The sequence below is a fragment of the Sinocyclocheilus grahami genome, unplaced genomic scaffold (genome assembly GCF_001515645.1).
Source record: "Sinocyclocheilus grahami isolate Dianchi unplaced genomic scaffold, SAMN03320097.WGS_v1.1 scaffold570.1, whole genome shotgun sequence".
Taxonomy (NCBI): Eukaryota; Metazoa; Chordata; class Actinopteri; order Cypriniformes; family Cyprinidae; genus Sinocyclocheilus; species Sinocyclocheilus grahami.
In genome coordinates, this window is record NW_015505749.1 from 604,343 (window position 1) to 625,460 (window position 21,118).

At 36.8% G+C, this 21,118-nt stretch overlaps 2 protein-coding genes across 2 annotated transcripts in view; both read right to left on the reverse strand.

Moving 5' to 3' along the window:
• The window catches only part of LOC107556476 (DALR anticodon-binding domain-containing protein 3-like), a 12,395-nt gene extending 4,983 nt beyond the window's left edge, over window positions 1–7,412 (reverse strand). Inside the window, exons 1-8 of the mRNA XM_016239604.1 lie at window positions 6,918–7,412; window positions 2,466–2,571; window positions 2,261–2,362; window positions 1,588–1,652; window positions 1,423–1,481; window positions 1,200–1,282; window positions 997–1,123; window positions 447–505 (exon numbers count right to left, since the gene is read on the reverse strand). Of these exons, the coding sequence (XP_016095090.1) occupies window positions 447–505; window positions 997–1,123; window positions 1,200–1,282; window positions 1,423–1,481; window positions 1,588–1,652; window positions 2,261–2,362; window positions 2,466–2,571; window positions 6,918–7,249 (933 nt within the window). The 5' untranslated portion in view covers window positions 7,250–7,412. The remainder of the gene's footprint in view (window positions 1–446; window positions 506–996; window positions 1,124–1,199; window positions 1,283–1,422; window positions 1,482–1,587; window positions 1,653–2,260; window positions 2,363–2,465; window positions 2,572–6,917) is intronic.
• Window positions 7,413–10,361: 2,949 nt separating this feature from the next.
• LOC107556494 (inosine-5'-monophosphate dehydrogenase 2-like) lies at window positions 10,362–20,084 on the reverse strand. The gene is made up of 13 exons (XM_016239627.1): window positions 20,023–20,084; window positions 19,812–19,913; window positions 19,227–19,301; window positions 18,763–18,969; window positions 18,598–18,685; window positions 17,063–17,262; window positions 16,870–16,960; window positions 16,698–16,793; window positions 12,743–12,886; window positions 12,510–12,654; window positions 12,081–12,224; window positions 11,762–11,845; window positions 10,362–11,009 (listed from the first exon to the last, which is right to left on the reverse strand). The coding sequence occupies exons 2-13, from the start codon at window positions 19,878–19,880 to the stop codon at window positions 10,988–10,990; spliced, it is 1,365 nt and encodes a 454-aa protein (XP_016095113.1). The 5' UTR covers window positions 19,881–19,913; window positions 20,023–20,084; the 3' UTR covers window positions 10,362–10,987.
• Between the last annotated feature and the right edge of the window lie 1,034 nt (window positions 20,085–21,118).

A 21,118-nucleotide genomic window follows, 5' to 3' on the forward strand; every position in this document is an offset into this window, starting at 1 on the left:
ACAAGTGTGTGTCCGCTGGTGTGTTGATTTTGCACTCTAGATGTTTTAGAGGTTCACCCCTTCATTGCTGTGCAATTTGTTTATGCATTGTGGGGGATCTGTAGATTGTACACACAAAAAGTTTCAGTATTTGCTATTTTTTCCCCCCATTTCCCATCCATTTCCTATGGTCGGTCATTTTTGACCAAAGACCATGATTCTGACTATTTTTTTTACGACCACTTAGCTTTTTCGAATCATGCCCACAATTAGTTTTTGTGTTCACATACCAAGTGCCATAAAAGTCACCAAGTTTCATACCATTCTAGTGCAGCTATGATTTTTAAAAATTCTAAATGTATAATTCTCTGGTCAGAAGTGACTGAATACCGCACATAAGGATGCAACAAATAAGACTATTAGCAAAAATATTATCATTAAGACATGTTAGTTACATATTGCTTTACCTCCTCTTTTAGGGCAGAAAAGTCCAGCTCTGTGCCTCTAGGGATTTCCGGATAAAGACCTACATGTTTTAAAGTAGACATGGATATTATTTCACAAATAGAAACAATACTACATTACTACTTAATATGCAGTTAATCAAAAGGCCCAGTTGAGAAAGATGGTAATTGAATTTTTTACTTCAGCGAATTGCAAAAACTATTGCCCCAAACAACATTACTAATCAAAATACCACACCTCTACTGCACAAACTATATCGAGTTTTGTTGTTAAAATCTATATATTTTCTGTATATTGTCACAGAACACATATATTGTCATTCACTGCTTTTCTGTTACTTTAGTTTAGAATTGAAACTGGCAGTGAAAAACAGCATTTTGCCTAACAAAGTGTACATTTAAAACATGTATACAACAACAAGTTGTTAAGATTTGGGTGTAGTCACTGCATGCGCTTTAAAAAACAACTTATCCATGACTACTATCAAAATAACATTACTTAGAACATGAATCAAAAGTCAAGAACACTACAGTGCATGTGTGTGTGTGTTACCTTGCTCCACCCCTTTCTCGTAGCTGCTGAAAAGTGTGTGAAGACGAGCGCAGTTATACATGACAAAGACTCCACCCCTGGGGCCCTTTGTGGACACACCACTGTCCCGCTGAACATCTAAGGTCACCTGAAAGACAGCTGTCAATCATCTCACTAATGCAGGAAAATACATTCTACACACACACACACGCAAATACACTCACCGGACTTGTGTGCACTGTGGAAAGCAGTTCAAACCTCACGGTGGCCGAGGTCATGACTTTAATGATGTCATCCCATGTCTGACCTAAAAAAAAAAGTGAATTGATGGCACATGCACAAATCAGTTGACATCTGGTATTAACATGCATCACAACAATTCTGGGCTATTTCACTAAGACTACGAGCTGTAAAAGGAATTTTCTAAGAATGCACAGATAAACACACCTTCAACTTGGTCTCCGTACTTCATTTCTGAGGCCTCTTTCATCTGAGCTTTTCTTAACCTACAGCAATACACAGCCAACCATATAACACTGTAATAACTTGTAAGAATGATTTATAAAGTTGATAAAGCATAACAGTTGATGCTGTTCTAAAGTTTTGCCTTACTGAAGATACTGAGCTGCATTCATCTGAATTCCAGGAGTTTTAACAGGACCACAAATCACCAATCTCTAATAGAGAGGAAGAAAGCAGTTATTCATTCATTTTCCAGCAAAGATTGTGTAAAATGTAGTCATGTCCAACTGTGCAGCATTTGAGCTGGAAATTGTGTATTCACCCATTTGGGAGCATTACAATGGCTTAATATTGTCTTAAGACTTTTTGCAACTTATATGGATTTAATTTATTGTCTTTTAGATATTATGCCATCAATATGCTACTTAACACATAAAAATTAACAACAACAAAATCTCTTTAAAACAGCTATACACACTTTTACACAGATTTATAAACTTACTCTTCCAGGATAAGAAGGAGAAAAAATATTAATCAGACACAATTAAATGCTTTCTAAATGAGCATGATTTTTGCCCAATTCCAGCTGCTACTATTTAGGAAGTAGCAAATCATGGTTAGTAGCTGTGATATAACTAAAAGCTATTGGCTACTAAAAGAAAAGAAAGAAAAGAAAGGAAAAACAATGAGTCTTTTGATAGGTCCAACCAAAACTTCCTGTTACAGGACAGTAAATACAAAACAGAAAGCAATTGTTTGATATGTAAAGCACGCTGGTTCAGCTGATGGGCAAATATGTCTGTGTGGGTAGAGAGTGTGAAACCTGCACTGCCGTTGCACCCGTCGCTCTCCACAGCACGGCTGTTTGCTGCTGACGAAACTCATCCTGACAGGAAGTGACATGCAGGGCTGTTGTCATAGAGATCTAAAGCAGAGAAATCCATTACAAGCGTCCAACTAAAATATGGTAACTCACTGGAATTTAAATCAGACCGATATAATCCAGACAGAGGGTCCATTTGACTCACAGGGAAATCTGTGGTAGCACTGTCCAGCTGGGCCAGATGACACAAAGCTTCTCTCTGCACTGAAAACAGAGAAATCACTGACTTACGCACAATACAGAGGGGAAAACTAAGGCTATCCAACAGTTTATCACAGAAACACTAGGCGTAAAACAGTCCTTGTAAAAAATCTGGGAGACACAGTACGGTTTAGTACGGCCCAGTTCATCCCATCTTAAAGGAATAGTTCACCCAAAAATTAAAATGTTATCATCATTTACTCACCCTCATGTCGTTCCAAACCTGAATACGTTTCTTTCTTATGTTGAACACAAAAAAATATATTTTGAAGAATTCTGAATTAGGGTTGCAAAATTCTGGGAATTTTCAAGACTGGAATTAATGGGAATATATGGGAATTATCGGGAATAAACGGGAAATTTGCAAAATTGCAGGAACTGGGGACTTAAACGTAGTTGAGAACAAATCTTGCAGCATAATTTTGGTTAAAACAACCTGATTTAATGCAATTTCAGTTAAATTTCTACCCTACACATTGCTCAATCACATGCACACAGCACACTGCTTACTGCAGGGCTATTGAGGCCACAGCCCCCTACATGCACTGTGCTTTCCTCCATAACATGAACAGATCATTTCTTAAATCCTGCACCCAAAATATCAGAATGTCCATCTTGGTAAGTAGCCTATTCATGTAATTTACATGAATATTACAAAAAATTGTTTACAATCCTTGTGCTGTGTGTAATATACTGTGCAACTAAATTAGGCTATACCATTGTAAAAACAAATACACTGACTGAACAAACCATAGACTGGAACAAACATTTAGGTGAGGTAATAATAAAACAGAAGTCTAAAAATGACCCTCCCCCACACATAATCCCCCTTAGTCACCTAAGAAAGGGATTCCCCTCCATTTTCTCTAAAGCCACATGTGCTGCATTTGAGCCCAAAGACTACATCTAAATTTTGATATTCTAAATATATTTGATCTATGGGATTCAAGTTTAACTAGTAAATACCAAAAAGTGTTTTTACAGTAGCTAGCTAGCCAGTAAAATCAAGATATGAAAATTCTAAGCGAGTTAGCACTATTTCTTTGACAATTTATGAGGTATAAACTAGCTCAAGCTGTGATGCTCTTTCTGCTAGCAGAAGTACAGTACTGGTCAAAAGTTTGGAAACATTACTATTTTAATGTTTTAAACATTGCATATATTTTGCTCATCAAGCCTTCATTTATTTGATCAAAAAATACAGAACAAAACAGTAATATTGCTCCGTATTACATTAAACATTATTACATTATATTAAAATATAATGTTTTTCTGTGATGCAAAGCTGAATTTTGAACATCATTACTCCAGTCTTAAGTGTCTCATTACATGATTCTTCAGAAATCATTCTAATATACTTATTTATAATCAATTTTGGAAACAGTTGTGCGGTTTAATATTTTTTTTTATTACCTGTGATTATTTTTCAGCATTCTTTGATGAATAAAGTAAAAAAAAAAGAGCAGCGTTGATTTAAAATAGAAATAATTTTTTACCAATACCATTCAAAAGTTTGGGGTCTTTGGGAAATTTTTGAATAAATTAATACTTTTATTCAACAAGGATGTGTTAAATTAATAAAAAGTAATAGTAAAGACTTCAGGCCCGGCGTCAGAGGGAAGGAATTATAATAAAACTTGTGTTTTTCATGCTTGACAAGCGGCCACGTATGACACAGAGATAGCTAACTACTACTACACTATATAAAAAAAGATAATAATTTCAGAAGCACAGATGTGATTCTGCAACCGAGCCTGGTCCAAACGCAGGATTTAGGTAAGGAAACGGTCATTATTTGTATTGGCTGCGATGCCAAATCATGCACACCTGCTTGCTTTTCCATGTTAAGGCCAATAACTGATTAATTGGCTATAATTCTATACTAAATTAAAAAATAAACTGCTACAAATTAAAATCAATAATTTTAACCCTGTAAGGCACTGTTGAAATATTACAACATCAGTTTTAGCTGCTCATGTTTTTGTTTTTCTCCAAGACCACATTTACACAAATGCTAGATTTTAAAAATAGGCCTATTTACCTGGCCATAAACTCACACATCAAGCACATCATCTTGTTTTACTGGACTGGATAAATCTACATTCAAGTAAGTAAAATGCCCCCCAAAAAAAATTCTGTGATTATTTAATATGTGTAGATCATGTAGATATTAAGGTATTGTTGAATGCATTGATCATTTTAGATTTTGAGCTTATGTCAGTGTTGTAATTTTGCAACATTGGGTTAAAGGGGTAGCAAAATTTGCCTGTGCACCTTGCACATTACATGGATGAATTGTACTTCTCATCTGTTCCATGTGAAAAAAATACTAATAGAAACAAAATAAAACTGTTTTTGATCATTCACAAGTTTTAAATGTTTTTATTAGGGCCCGAGCACCGATGGTGTGAGGACCCTATTGGAATTGCTCCTTTGGAATATTGCGGTGTTTATTATAAATGATTATCTTTGCACATTACTTAAAAAAATATATTTAATCTAAAACATTGATCCAATCAATTGGCAAATGACAAAATGAAGTCCCACCCTACAATTTTTCTAGCTTGAGAAGCTGATACACTATACGTCAGAATAGCAGAGAAAAGACAGTTGCACTTTCCGTTTTTATGCCAACTTTAGGTCACATTCGCCGTTGATCCGTGAAATTTCATTGAAAGACCTGGAGTATCGCATGAGGGTGAAAAAGTTCCTCATGGAGATTTCAATGCGTTCAATTTGGTCTAACAAATTTGCTGTTCTTTTGTGTGAGTCTGTGTTTTGCTTTTTTGCCAACAAAATTTCACCAAAAAGCTTTTTATATTCTACGAATATAAAGAATATATATTCTATACATGTCACTGACCTACCAACAGAATGAAGGCGGCATAAAAAAATTTAACTAATTTAAGATTTTACTCTCACAAATAATCGTCAAAAGTGTTATAATTTTTACGTTAATTTTTAAGATGTAATATTTTTTTAATTTGTCATTTTTACAATAATATATAATATAAATATTTCAATTATACAAGTCGCAACAACGTTTTCAAACATTTCAGAAACCACAAAACATTAGAAATTAGAGCACACCACGCGAACTTTTGTGGTAACCATAGCAACAGTTTGTTGCTCCAGCGGTTTTCGTTGAGATTCCCTATCGGACATCGACTAACCATAAAAAGGTATGTTTGTTAAGTACTGTCATTATTTTTCGTATATTTAATCTAAAACATTGATCCAATCAATTGGCAAATGACAAAATGAAGTCCCACCCTACAATTTTTCTAGCTTGAGAAGCTGATACACTATACGTCAGAATAGCAGAGAAAAGACAGTTGCACTTTCCGTTTTTATGCCAACTTTAGGTTACATTCCCCGTTGATCCGTGAAATTTCATTGAAAGACCTGGAGTATCGCATGAGGGTGAAAAAGTTCCTCATGGAGATTTCAATGCGTTCAACTTGGTCTAACAAATTAGCTGGTCTTTTGTGAGAGTCTGTGTTTTGCTTTTTTGCCAACAAAATTTCACCAAAAAGCTTTTTATATTCTACGAATATAAAAAAAATATATTCTATACATGTCACTGACCTACCAACAGAATGAAGGCGGCATAAAAAAAATTAACTAATTTAAGATTTTACTCTCACAAATAATCGTCAAAAGTGTTATAATTTTTACGTTAATTTTTAAGATGTAATATTTTTTTAATTTGTCATTTTTACAATAATATATAATATAAATATTTCAATTATACAAGTCGCAACAACGTTTTCAAACATTTCAGAAACCACAAAACATTAGAAATTAGAGCACACCACGCGAACTTTTGTGGTAACCATAGCAACAGTTTGTTGCTCCAGCGGTTTTCGTTGAGATTCCCTATCGGACATCGACTAACCATAAAAAGGTATGTTTGTTAAGTACTGTCATTATTTTTCGTTTCACAACACATTTATATAAAAGTTTTGTTTAAAATGTCATTTACACGTTTGTTTTCCAGGGGCGCGAAAAGACAATTGAGTTACCTGCGAATTCCCTCAAACAAAACAAAAAGACATTTTGACCGCATGACAGTGTAAAAAAAAAAAACAAGGTTTCTGTTGTTGGGGGAAAACAGTAATAAATCAGAGCATAATTATGACAGTGTGGTTCTCCTAATAGCCAACATGTTGTTTTCGGTATTGGCATAGTCTGACCTAGATGTAACGGGCAGCGAGGAGTTAAATCATTTCTGCCGCAGGGTTCAAATGTTTGGTCGATGCCACCAATGTCAACAGTCTAGCTGGCGCCCTGCGTGTCTGTGCAGAGCTCGGGCTTATATTCTGACAATTCTGTGTCAGTGACTCTGTGATTCATAAACAGACGTCCAAAGCAAAAGCTCTAAAATATCCAACACGGCGCCTCAAGCCATGCGTAAAATTGCCATGCGGAGAAGCGCGAGAACGCATCTGTCACTGGTGCAGGCCAGGAAGAGATCATAACACAGAAAATAAAAAACGCACATGTGAGCACATATTTCAGACTGACCTCTCCACCGGCGTACAGCGTCGTCAGAACCGTGCTGGGTGACAAGAAGTCACGATTTCTCAGGTTTTTTGCGCTGCTCTCCTTGAACCAGTGCTTCTCTCGCTCGCGGCTGATCTCGGCTTCATGTTCAGCATCTCTCCGCAACGCGCCGCTCAACGCTTTGACGGTGGACACGATGTTAAATGGCACGGCTTCTTCCATGATTAGGCTCTGTATGTTGACATTGTTTTTAGTGCCCGGACTGGAGGGATGTTAGTGAGATTGACTGTAGCAGCACTGCGGTGCTGTGTGCTCGGATTGATCCCCAATCAAAACAGATGCACGGGGACCGGAACGTTAAGAAATGTCACTGCCTGGTCAGAGAAGGCATATTTTCATGTAACACCGGTTGCGTGTTTTTGAAAGGCGCCATTTTGGGTGTGGCAAAAATCAGTTCAGTCAATGACAGAACAGAAAGTAAAAGTGCACTTCTGATAAAATACATTTTGTTCAGAAGCTGCCGTTTTATTTGAAAATATATAGACTATTTAAATAATCTATGGATTACTTTCCGTCTTATTACTGATGTTTAACATATTAATGTATGTGCACCCCGTGTGTAATGTTATATGTGTAAACCCGCATAACTTTATTTATTGTACTATATTACAAAGTCATTTGATAGCTTTGGGTGAGGAAAAGAGTATTTATCATCGTTAAAGTATTCGTTACAAATCTTCCTTGACTATACTGTTTTCATTCATTTTATTTAAAACAGCAGCATGCACATTCTGCTATTAATTTCTGCTTTTCTGATAAAAAAAAAAGTAAGTAAATGATAACAGAATACTTTAGATTTTAGGAGACTAAAGGTGAAAAATTATTTTAACTTATTTTTTTTTTTACTTTTCTCTAATTAAATATATAAGCCAGACTTTTATTCCATTTAATGTTTTGAGTAGACTGCATCAGGCTGAAGCATATTTGAATGCTGGTTGTTCAGTTGCTTATTTGAGTACTTCCGCTTTGTTTGTTGCAGGTAACAATTGTATGTAAGAGCTGAGCTTGGGCCAGATTACTAGTCACATGTTGTGGTTTACAGTAAGATCTAGATCTCTTCCCAAAACAACTAAAACAGCAACACTGGCTCACAGATTTCACTTTATGTCCTCTAGCCAGAGTAAAATCTACAAAGCAAATCATCCAAAACCTGTTTCAGATAACTCATCCATTGAAAACGCAAACCTCTATCATTCCTCTCTATATCATCATGTAGATCTAAGAAATTATGTGGGAGTTTTGATGATAAACAGTCAACAAGTGATGTATGACAAATGTTCTTAATTTATTATTAAATTACAGAAACACAATTCAAATGTCTGACAAAGCATTTTAGTAAGAGATTCTGTGATTTACTGAATACTGAAGATTCTGAAGATTTGTGATTGTCAGGAAGTGATGCCAATCTTGGCTGACACGAAGTTCCCGGTGGCGAAACATATTTCTGGCAATCCGGGAGAAAACGTGTCATTCCAGAGCAACATCAGAACTCATCACTCACATACACATTTCTGACTCAACTATAACATTGTAGATATATTCAAATACATTTCAAGTAATACACAAGTAAAATTCACATTAAGTATCATATCTGAATGAGTCCAACTCCTGAATTCTTCCAAAACATACAATTCTCATCTTTAAGCTCCTGCAAGAAAGGAAGGACACAGAATCCATAGCCAGCTGTCAATCAACCAAACAGCTGCATTATGGGTTCCGTTACCATCCAAACTGCTGTGGTCATTTTCACAGACACTCCGTGAACAAACACATCCAGCAACGCTTCATCATTTAACACTTTTTTCGTATGGAAATTACATATATCAAGTCTACTTTTTTTAAATAAGAAAAAATAAATGACATTCAAACAGCTTTTACCACAAACAAGTTTGGTGCCTCTGCAAATGAATCAAACTTGTTTATTTATCTTGCGTCATCTGTAGACTTGTGTCTTGAAAAACCTGTTCTCTATCAGAGAAGAGTGGGCAGAGAGAGGGAGGGAGAGAGAAGGAGAAGGGGGGGTTATGCAAGGTAAATGAAGACAAAATGACAAGAGAGATTAAACAGGATATAAAACTGACTAAAGAAAGTCACATGAAGTAAAATGAAAGGAGGAACTAGCCTGAAATATGAAGCTTTCATTTTAGATTCAACAAGCTTGATGGCACTTTGCAAAAGTTTTAGTGATAACTATTTGAAGTGATCGCTTCTCTCTTTCCTTCAGATTTCCTCATAATTGCCAAACACAGACAAATGAATGAGAAAAAGATGAGCAGAATGAGACAAATGAATGAAAGACGGTTTGTATCAAAGCATATTTCCATAATTTCTTTTTTTCATTTCAGTGTGATCTACTTGCAAAAGAGAAGACAAGTTAACAAATGAAAGAAACAAGTGGAACAAAGGTGAAGAGAAATGAAAGAAAACTACTTGTCACTGTGATAAACGACATAAGAGACCCATTGAACATGACAGATACAAACTGCCAGGTATGACAGAGATGAGATGAATAATTCTGTTACCTGCTCCTGTCATTCCTCCTCTCTCTGCTCCCTGGCTTGTGTGAGTTTGTCAAAGAGCATCCGCGTATTTATGCCTGCTGACTTCCTCCTCAGAAATCCGAGGAACATTTTCACTTTCACTTCTTTACTAGACTGCCCACAACCTCCCCCTCCAAACATCTCAATGTCTTTCCCTTCTCTTTTTATGATTCCCGTCATCTCTTTCTTATCATTTATATTTCTTTGTCTGTTATGTGCTTCAACTTTTATGGTTGATTCACTCATGTGATGATAGGTGCAACATGTGTTTATTAATTTTTATTATTAATAATTTATTACATATCTTTATACAGTATTACATCTTTATATGTATTAATTTTAATGTTATATATGAGAATTATATACATCCATGGTCTTTTTTTTAATAAAAGTTCTAGTCTTCTCAGACTGCAGGAAAGATAATATTGCTGCACACATTGATTTACATCTGTCAGTCATTTCATTTTTGCTGTGTATAAAAGCCTTAAGATATTTGGGCACAGCTGGGATGAGCTCATAATGGGCTAATATCATATTTCATTTATGAGGAGCCACCTGGAGCTCTCAGCCCAACCTGTCCAGGTGCGGGTCCATTAGTAAGCATGTGTAAACGCTTGTTTGGAAAGTCCGGTAGTTTTGGAGGTGAAGGCTGGTTCCCTTGAGACACGCTTGCAAAATGAGGAATAACGTACCAATGTCAATGTTGAGCAGCCATCTACCCACACACTCACAGATTCAGGATTTGAAAACCAATTTATGATGAAAAAACACATGCAAGTGAAAAATTTTGTAATTTACATGACACAGCCACATTTTTACAAAGGTACTCACATGCACCTAACTTGAACTGTCAGTTCTCGTTTTATAACAAACTTGACAGAAATCCCATTAAAATACAACACTTCCTGTTTTACACAGATCAGCGGCACTCAATCAACCCGTTTTCACCTCTGGACAGAAAATGTTGACTGTTTATTGCTTATAATAATGCATATGCAGTCATATTTTATTAATCAAGACGAGACAAATATCTGTGGCAAAAAAAAAATATTTTTCAACGAACTTTTGTCAAATGATTACAATCAAAAACATATTTCTTGACATGTAAGGCATCTGATACAAACAGCAGACAGCATGCGTTCGCCACAACCACACAAATTCACGCAAAACTGGCATATGCTCGCAGACACACGGTTCCTCTCCTTGCTAAGAGGAAAGGCGGCTGGGGAAGACGAGAAAGAGGAAGCTGAGGTTCTCAGTGTGTTTGGGTGCCTGTATGTGCAAAAGCACTTGTGGAAGTCCATTAATGGAGGTTTATGTGCGTTTGGCTATGCATGTACTGGCATCTGTAATGTCTTCTTTAAAACAGGCGCTTCTCATAGCTGAAAGAACAAAATAAAAGATCAGTTCATTTTTTTTTTTAAGTTCAAACTTGTACATTATTCCATTCAAAAGTGTGGTTTCAGAAAGATTTAGCATTTTCTTTTTGAAAGAAGTCTCTTATGCTCACAAAGGCTGCATTTATTTGATCAAAGATAAATATTATTACAATTTAAAATAAATATTTTCTATGTTAAAATATTTTTTATTTAAAATGTAATTTACTCCTGTGATGGCAAAGCAGAATTTCCAGCAGCCACTGCGCTAGTCTTCAGTGTCACATAATCCTTCAGAAATCATTCTAATGTGTTTTGGTGCTCAAGAAATTATTTTATTATTATCAATGTGCTGCTTCATATTTTTGTGGAAACCATGATATATTTTTCTTTCTAGATTTTTTGATGAATATAATTCGTATAAACTCATTTCAAAATAACAGCATTTATATGAAATGGGAATCTTTTTCTAACTTTATAAATGTCACTTTTTTTTATAACACTTATTTTCAGCATTTTGCCTTTATTTGGATAGGAGAGAGGAGGGGGATGGGATCGGGAAAGGTCCACGAGCCGGGACTCAAACCCAGGATGCCCAGAAGCACAACGGCGCTATATGTCGGTGCGCTGCCCACGAGGCTATTGGCACTGACATAAATGTTACTTTTGATCAATTTTAATGCATTCTTGTCGAATAGAAGCATTATTTTTTTATCTTACTGACCCCAAACTCTTGAAGTGTACGAATGTTCAACTACCTGTGTAGGCTGTGCACTCCACCCTCCATCTGAGCTGACATTGTCCTCTTTTCAAACCTCAGTTCACCAGAATACATCATTGCCCTGAGATAGATGAAGAAAGAAAGAGGGGGAAAAAAGAGGAAAAAAGGTGCAGCGTATAGTTTCAGTGCCACTAAAGGAATCAAACAGAATTGGCAAAAATAAGAAATTATAGTTATGGAAACAATCATACTTTTCACAATTTTGTTTGCCGTCACTAGTGGCACTGAAACTATACACTGCGCCTTTGAATGCATTTAATTGCCGGTATGCGAGTAATTAGTGCGATTGCGTGTACCTCAGCTGTGTGAGGCTCTTTGCACCGATGTCTTGGCAGGAATGCTGTATGCCAACGAGGAGATATGGAACAAACTTATGGATGGAGCCTTTATCCTGAACAGCCCCTGAAACTCCCTGAGCTACTTTAATCTTATCACTCTCACTGAAAAAGAGACAGAGGGGTTGAGAGAGTGAACATGGTTTCAATTTATATTCTGTAGAACTTTCTCAGTCTAAGATATTAGCTTTTATTAATGTTTCATTTAACTACTATTCCATAAATATATCAAGCATCAGTCTATATAAGCAGTTGTGAAATAGCTAGGATATAGCAAAGAGGTTTAAAAAAAAAAAATGGGAACCTGCTATTAGTAGCTAAACTAGCAGGAACTAAGAGCAATAAGTGCACAGTATTGTATTTGAGAAAGGATTTATTTGTGTGTAACACCTGAAGTATCTGCTCTGTGAGCCCAAGTTCTTGTCCATGGCATCCAGTGATCCCATTCCTCTGTACTTCTTTAGACGGATCCCATCCGAAAAAAAAAATTCACCAGGAGCTTCAGAAGTGGCAGCGAGCAATGACCCCATCATTACTGAGAGAAACCAAAAGCAGAAGAGAATTTAGCTTCAATTACGACGTTAGTCTGTATCTTGTGAATCTATATCAAACCCATATCTCACCTGTTGATGCTCCCAAAGCAAGTGCTTTAGCAATGTGACCAACTGTCTGAATCCCCCCATCAGCGATGACAGGCACTCCAAACCGCCGAGCATATTCTGATACCTTATACACAGCTGTTGCCTGTGGCCTCCCGCATGCTAGCACTGTGAGAACAATGAGAAATAGAGACCCTTACTATCAACCTAAACTAGCATATTCTACAAATATTAATTTATGTAGATGAGGACAATCATATGCATTGATAAACAAATACTCTCCACTAACTGTTGTTCATACAAACACAGACATCCATACTCTCTCACACACACAGACAGACATGTGGACACATGAATGACTATGAGTGTACTCTTTACTCGTGCAGTCATGTGACTTCAGTCAGTGACAATCAAACAACCAGTAAACGTTACAGAGACAGTATTGCATGTCTATTCAAAATGAGGCCAAACCAAAATGAATCAAAGAAATCTAAATCATAGCACTTCTTTGAACTTCACTAAGTTCAAAGACAAAAAGTTAGCGTTATATGAAATATGTGGATTTATGAAAGTGGAATTTTAGATGTGAGATTTTCTATAAATGGTGATGTAACATGAGAGGAGAAGAAGAGTCCATCAGCAAACCCTCTGCAAGTCTTGACAAACAAGGACAAGTGAGAAAGTTTCTAAATGATTTGAATAATTCTCTAAATTCGCCTAAATCTTTTGCTCCACTGTCTGTTTGTGACCTTTCGCAAGACCATCACAATAAAAAGGAAAAACTGAATGACACTGAATGACACACACACACACCTGTCAAACCCAATTATTATCTGTTCCAAATGCTGACAGAGTGGGATCCAAAAGTCTGAAACTACTTGTGCAAATTATGCTAATTTATTTAATCAATCTAACTAATTAAACATTATATTAATTAGCATAACAAGTGAAAAGTTGCATGCAAGATGCGTGGAAATCCATGCTGTCATGGTTTTTGGAATTTTCGTTGTTTTATTCAAGACAACGAATGAGAGTAGACAAGAAATGACAGAGAGTCAGCTTTTGACCCCAAACCCCCTTCTGTAATTTCTAAAGTCACACCATCTACACTCTGCATACAGTAAAATGAAGAAAAAAAATTGGTGTGAGTTAAATTAACACACACTACACTGAACTGTAAAACAAAGACCTTCTGCAGTGAGACCAATGGTTGTGAAACCCTCAAGCTATTTCTGCTTTGTTAACAAGTGCACTTCATACACTCCAGTGTTCTTACAGCAGCTCTAAAACCTATTTGGACACTTAAACCATATTTCTAGCATTTTCATTGTACAGATAAAATATCAAAGCAAATGACATATTGAAATAAAACAATGCTAGAGATGTTCTAATTTCACTTTCCTGTGGCAAATTGGCATTTACTTTTAATCAACGACTTAGCAAATAGGGCTGCACGATTAATCGAAATTAAATCGCAAAGGCGATAAATCGCATAAATTGTCATGCGTATCTTTCAGTGAAGCACGGTTCTGTGATCAGCAGTAAATCTCCATCCGAAGGCCAGAGGGCGCTCTCGCGCTGAAACTCCAAATACTCTTTGCAAAACCCAGGAAATCCCTATAGTGGTTGCTGAATAAACAGAAGATTTAACTGCCTTCATTAATTCAACGTGACTAATAAACACATGATTACGACAATATATGATTTATCCGAGTTCGTCTTATTAAAATTTTTATTATAATAAAGTATATAATAATGCAATGCTAATCGACATAGCCTTTATCACTGCTTAGAATACTATGAAATTTGTTGCGTGCCTTATTCTGTGTAAGAAGCCACATCGTCTCACAGAAGGATTTATTTCAAACACTCGACTGATGTTATGAAGTGAGTTTGGAGTAAAAACATGTTCTTAAATGTGGTATTTTCACGTGCTTTCAGATGGAGCAGCATTTACTACACAGAGCCGTAGTTCACTGACAAGCTACGCAAACCGCTTTCATAACCGCAGAACGATTTCTTCGATTTCATAATCACGCGATTAAACCGTCTGCGATTATGAACACGATTTTGCGTAGCTCGTCAGTGAACTACGGCTCGGTGTAGTAGACGCTGCTCCATCTGAAAGCACGTGCTGAAGATTTACTACTAATCACAGAACCGGCTTTACTGACAAGATATGCATGACAATCGCATTCGATTAATCGTTCAGCCCTATTAGCAAATGTATCAAGTTGTTTCCCCTCAAGTTCAATGTTTGAAGAAAGTGACCAAATGTTCAATACTGTCATTTTAACAGCATGTTTTATTTTTAAAAATAAACGCCACTTGGTTTTATATTTCATGATACAATGACATTGTTTAAGTGTGACTTTCGTGTCCAAATTCCTTTCTGGCCACTGCACAAGCTAGTTCACGTATGTTAGTGAGGGTTTCTGAGTAACAGACTTAGATCAGAGGAAGTGCCAAACGCCATTACTGACAGGTTAGTCATACAATGACAAGCATCCAAAACCCCAAAAACCAGCAACTACTTCTAATGATGCAGAGCCATTAACCAGTCAATGCAGCAGGCAGAGTGAGATAGTGAGCCAATGGGATCTGTATTGGGATCAGGGGGAGGGACTTACTGGAGTATCCCGTAACAGTAGTTGGGGTTTTGGGGCTGTGGAGCTTTAAACCAGGAGGAATACTGAGAGGTGCTAGAGAGACACAATTATAGAAAGGGAAATAGATACTGAGAAATAGCACACGGTAGCTCTGTTCTAAAACCTTGCCTTGCTGCCTACTGTACATAAGCGGCTTTCTTCTAAGGAAGTATAACTAATTGTTATGGAACCTCGTAAGGAATAGATTTGGAATGCAGTACAAAGGCTGCAACTGTGTGCAACACAGTTTGATGTTACCATGTTGTTAAACTAACAGCATGATACTCTAATAAGCATGAAAATGTTACACTAATAAATGCTGGGTAAAATAATATATTCAAATTACTTATCTATTTTACAGTATAAAACATGTTCAGTTTTAAGTTTAAAATAAAAAAATTGCCTGCCTTGTCAGCCATCCTGGATTTATTTTCAATGCATTATAGAACTGTAATATTCATGAAGGACATATACAATTTAAAATAACATTTTCAAATATTTTCAAATGTAATATTTCTAATTTTCAATCTTTAGTGTCACATGATCCTTTAGAAATTATTCTAATATGCTGGTTCTTTTTATGTTTTACTCTCACTTTTGATCAATTTAATGCATCCTTGCTGGATAGAAATATTAATTTCTAAAATATAAAAAAAAAAAAAAATGTGAACAGTAGAGTATCTCAGAAGGCAGTATAATTATGCCTACCTTCTGAAACAGTCTTTGCTAGGTTTTGGAACAGAGCTGATAAAAAAAAAAGGGAACTGATGCAAGTAACAAAAACAACCGGTCAAAAGAAAGAAAATATGCTATAGAGACCGTCAAATAAAGCACAAAAGAAGGGAAAACAGAAAAAGAGAAAAACTGTGATAGAAAAGAGAAAGGAAGAGCCTCCACTACCATACTCTCATCATTCAGAGCGACAGAGAAAGACATTTGTCACAGAGAACTATACAAACGGACAGATAGACACTTATATAGACATACATATTAATTCTTAAGACAAAACCCACAGAATATAGAATAATACCTACACCACACAAACAAAAATAGGAATTCTCCACAGATTCTAAAACCCCAGAAAAATGCTGGAAAAGAGGAAACAGGGCAGTGTGGATTGTCTGCCAATCAATCTGTACAATTACCTTGCAGACCAAAACTGCAGGGATATTTGGGAAATGACAGATAATTTGGACTGCTCTAACAATGTTAAAAGAAAACCTAGAGGAGGCACTGGATATTAGCTGCTCTCTCTGGAATGACTGGATATAGAAATACAGCCCGTGATCGGCTGAGGGGCAGGCAGTCAGGCGTGGGATTGGTGGACTGACCTTCTTGTGTGATGCAGATGGAGCCGCTGCCCATTCCCACTCTGAGAGCATCCGCTCCGGCATCAATCAAATTCTTCGCCTGAGCCGCAGTCACCACTACAACAGATAGACAGCCCATGTTAACTATGTGTTTGTAGATATTATGTTCAAAAAGTTTGTGTTTAAAACTAACCATTGCCGCCGATGACTTGTAGGTTAGGATATTTCTCTTTTATGTACTTAATCATATTAATCTGAAAGATGGAATTTCCTTGGGAAGAGTCCTAAAGTGAGCAGAGAGACAATAGGTAACCAAAAAGAACAAAAAATAAACCATCTTCAAGAACTGATTCACTGAAAGACATTAAACCCAAAACAGGCCTCACCAGGACAACCACGTCTACACCAGCCTGCACCAGCAGGTCAAGTCTGTATTTGTCATCATTGTGTGTTCCGATGGCAGCACCACAAAGCAGCTGTTTACGAGAGTCCTTTGAGGCCAACGGGAAATCTCGGTTCTTCTTCAGATCTGTCCGAGCGATGATGGCCACCAAACAGCCCTCCTCATTTACAATAGGAAGCTTACCTATGGCAAACAAACACTGAGTGTGAGAGCTTCACATGGGGGAATTATCTTGTAGCATTCTGACTTCATTCCAAACTTGGTTTTATCAGACTGATTCAATATGATAACTCATGAATTTGTGAGTCTTTTTGAGAGATTCAACATTTTTTATTTGGTTGTTTTATACCATGTCAGCGGCTTTATTTATGGCTGAAATCACTTACATAGGCAAATAAACAAATTAATAAACCTTTAAAAGGAGATATGAAATGGATATACAGAATCAATAATTTACAAACTAAATAAAATGTATTAATATTTAAAGGGGTGGTTCATTGTGATTTCACTTTTTTAATGTTAGTGTGTAATGTTGCCGTTTGAACAAACAATATCTGCAAAGTTATGAAGCTGAAAGTTCAATGCAAACAGAGATATTGGCTTTTAAAATTCTAGCGGGTTAATGCCTACAAAAACGGCTAGTATGGACTTCAAGAAGTTACTTCTCAGGTTTGTGACATCACAAACCCTGATAAGCCCCGCCCTCGGGAAAAGGCAGCAAAGGGGGCGAGGCCATGCTGCGCTGCTTTAGAGAAGAGGAAGAGAAAACTAGAGGTGCACGTAAAAATCTATTCATATATGAATTGCGATTATGTCTTCTAACGATTCTAATGGATTCACAAGTTTCAAAATCCTGTTCCTTGCGTCCCCCTGCTCTGCATCTCTCTCTCTCATTCAGCTAAGCTATAACAATGAACCGTTCCAATTATACACTTATTTTCACATAGCTATGAGAAGCGTTAAACATGGACGTGCGTGCAGTTGCCATACTGTATTAAAGCTTTAATCAGGATAAAACCGTCGAAGGAGGGGCTTCATAGAAGGAAATGATCAGTGCGTTTTTCAGAGAAGGGACAGAGTGGTGTGGAATAAAGGTAAATTATGTCAAAAATAATGTGTTTTTTTTTTTTTTTTAAACGAAGCATTAACACATGTTAGACTGCACCCCATAAACACAATCAAGCCTAGAAAAAAACTGTGAACCACCCCTTTAAAAGACAGGAGTGCCTTTAGGATACAAATTCTGCATGTTATCCTATTGACACTTTACTAAATGCATTATTTAAAATAAATGCTGTTTTTGAACAGTAGTGTATACTGGATACAATAAGCAAAAACAAGATGCAAGATCACTGTTTTGCAATTATTTTGTATTTCATGCAGAAGTGGTGCATGAAATACTGCTATATAGGTTAATGAATAATTAACATTCATATAAATGGTTTCTTTGGTTCAAGGATTAATCCAAAACTTTCAAAAGGGTAAAGAGCTCTCATAAACACTTAAAGTCTACCCCACCTTTTTTGCTCCTCTGGAGGATTTCATTGGCCTCTTTCAGTGTCACTCCTGCTGGAGCTACAACCAGGTCCTCCCTTTTAGTCATTACCTGAGAGAGAGAAAGTTAAGGTGAGCGGAGTTCAGTAAAAACTGCTTAGCCCTCATCCTCTGTTAAGCCCCACCCACCTCACTGAGGGGCAGGTCATGCTCCGACTCTTTGAGGAAGTCAATATCTCGTGATGAAATGATGCCGACCAGACGTCCGCCCATCTGTCCATTGTCAGTGATCGGAATCCCACAGAATCCATGCCGAGCTTTTGCCTGAAATACGTCTCTTACCCTCTCATTAGGACTCATCACCACCGGATCCGTAATGAAACCCTGTTCGTACCTCTAAACGGGGGTTGATCAAAAGCGGAGGGAAAGGGAGGGAGAAAAGTCGAGTGATGTTCTATTAGGCATTTCTACTTGGGAGTCACCTCAGTACATATCACTTAATACAAAATGAGGTGTGGATTTCTCATCCACAAGGATGCTGTTGCAACTACAGGGTAAGGGTCAGAAGAAAAACAGATATTACGAATGAGAGAAGAAAACTGGTACAAACATAAAGAGACAAGAGTCAAAGACAGAGACGTAAAGAGACTCGCCTTGACCTTGCGGACTTCATTAGCCTGGAACTCTGGTGTGCTGTTATGATGAATGAAGCCAATCCCACCAGTCAGCTGTGACAACACATTATCACATTAGACTTTAGAACAAAACACAACACGCATAGATGGTCGATCTTTGTACATTTAGGTTTAAAGACTAAATTTAGGTTTAAAAACTCTTGGGGAGTTTTGGGGAGACAGGACAGGAGATAGGCAGAAAAAAGTTCCACTTAGCTCCACTTACCTGGAAGAGGAAGATTGCAAATTTTAGATGTGTATGTCTGCTAAGATTTTTATTTTGTCAACTTTTAGAAGTATACAAAAGAACAAAAGAGTACAAAAAGTATACAAAAGCTGACAAAAGAAGCAAAGATGGTCTAAAAGCTAATGGACATCTTCAAACTCTTATCTTGATTCATGGGGATTTTAATGACTTCATTGATATTAAAATATGAGGCAGCATATTTGCAAATAAACTTTTCTTTTGTAATATGCATACATACAGATAACTGTGCTTATTCAAATGCCTATAATAGTAAGAGCACTTTCTGTGGTGGAATCTTGTGTCAGTCATTCTCTTACCGCCATAGCAATGGCCATGCCAGACTCTGTGACTGTATCCATGGGTGACGAGACCAGTGGAGTTTTCATTGTGATTTGTTTGGTCAGCGCTGATGTCAGGTCCTACAGAGAGAGCCAATCAAATTAAACCAGTGATGGTATACAAGAAACACCATCCATACAACAGTAGAGTATAAAATTGACTACTGTACAAAAGTAGTGTTTCACTTACCACTTGGTCAGCTGTGAAGTCAATGTACCCAGGCAGAATCAGGAAATCACTGAAAGAGAATGGAGAAAAGTGGGCAAAAATGTGAGTGAGATTAATTAATTTAAAGCTGCTGCAAGTGATTTTTAAACACATATCACTATTACTTGACAGATGTAACTGGAAAAAGGTGTCCTGAGAAATAATACTTGTCTCTGTGACAGCCCCACATTGGACTAGCCAATCAGAAATTTCTATAGGTGGCTTTCGCCAATAGCAAGAGTTTGGGGCGGGGCTAACTGTTTGACCAACCATTGAGTTGAGTGGAGTAGAGTGTTTGGGAAACATAATTGGAGACTATGTATGTATGTATGTATTTAGAAACATTAACAGTATACATTTAATGCAAGTTTATTTTTTGCAATTCTGCATTAATCGAAATGATTCAGTGATGATTCAACTTTTTCAACTCTCTTATCTCGTACACACTGACACTAACCTATACCACGTTGATTATGTTCCAAAGACAGTCATTTTATCTATTATATGTCACATATCATGTTGTTTACGAGTGTCAAGCAACGCCCTGTTTATGAAAAAGAACGGAGCACGTCAATGCTGCAGCCTCATCAAGTCCAATGTAAACTGTGAATTAGCGTACAACTCTAGTGTTAGATGGTAAACAGAAAGGCATTTCTAGAAAATCGCACCTGCCACGGATAGGCTTTCAACTCGGGGACATTACATGCTTTGCATGGCACCAGAGAATTTGTAAAGAAAAAACAACCACAACATACTTCACAAAGTTCACCCTATTTATAGCACCTTTGGAGGAACTGGCTTGGAAGACTATGGCAAGCCCTTTTGACTTTTATTCATTCTCAGGATATGAATTCTTGATATCAACAATTAAATTTCAACTAGTAAAAACTATAATTCTTGATATCTGTAATTGTATTTTCACTAGTTAACCTTCTGCCGAAGTCGTTCTTATAGCTTTTCACATCCGTATCACATCGGAAAGCATATTTTAAATAAAAATGAAGGAAATTATCGAAAAGTGGAAAATAACGTGTGGATATTGGTTAAGGTTAGGGCTAGTTGTAGGGGCGGCATCCAT

Bases quoted from the DNA above. Each gene is read 5' to 3' on its own strand.
- LOC107556494 (XM_016239627.1), bottom strand. From the start codon at position 19,880: ATGAAAACTCCACTGGTCTCGTCACCCATGGATACAGTCACAGAGTCT. The intron at 18,970-19,226 runs GCGAGTCTCTTT...ACCCCCGTTTAG, and splicing joins ATGAAGTCCGCAAGGTCAAG to AGGTACGAACAGGGTTTCAT. The intron at 12,887-16,697 runs GTCAGTCCACCA...TTGTTCTCACAG, and splicing joins CATCTGCATCACACAAGAAG to TGCTAGCATGCGGGAGGCCA.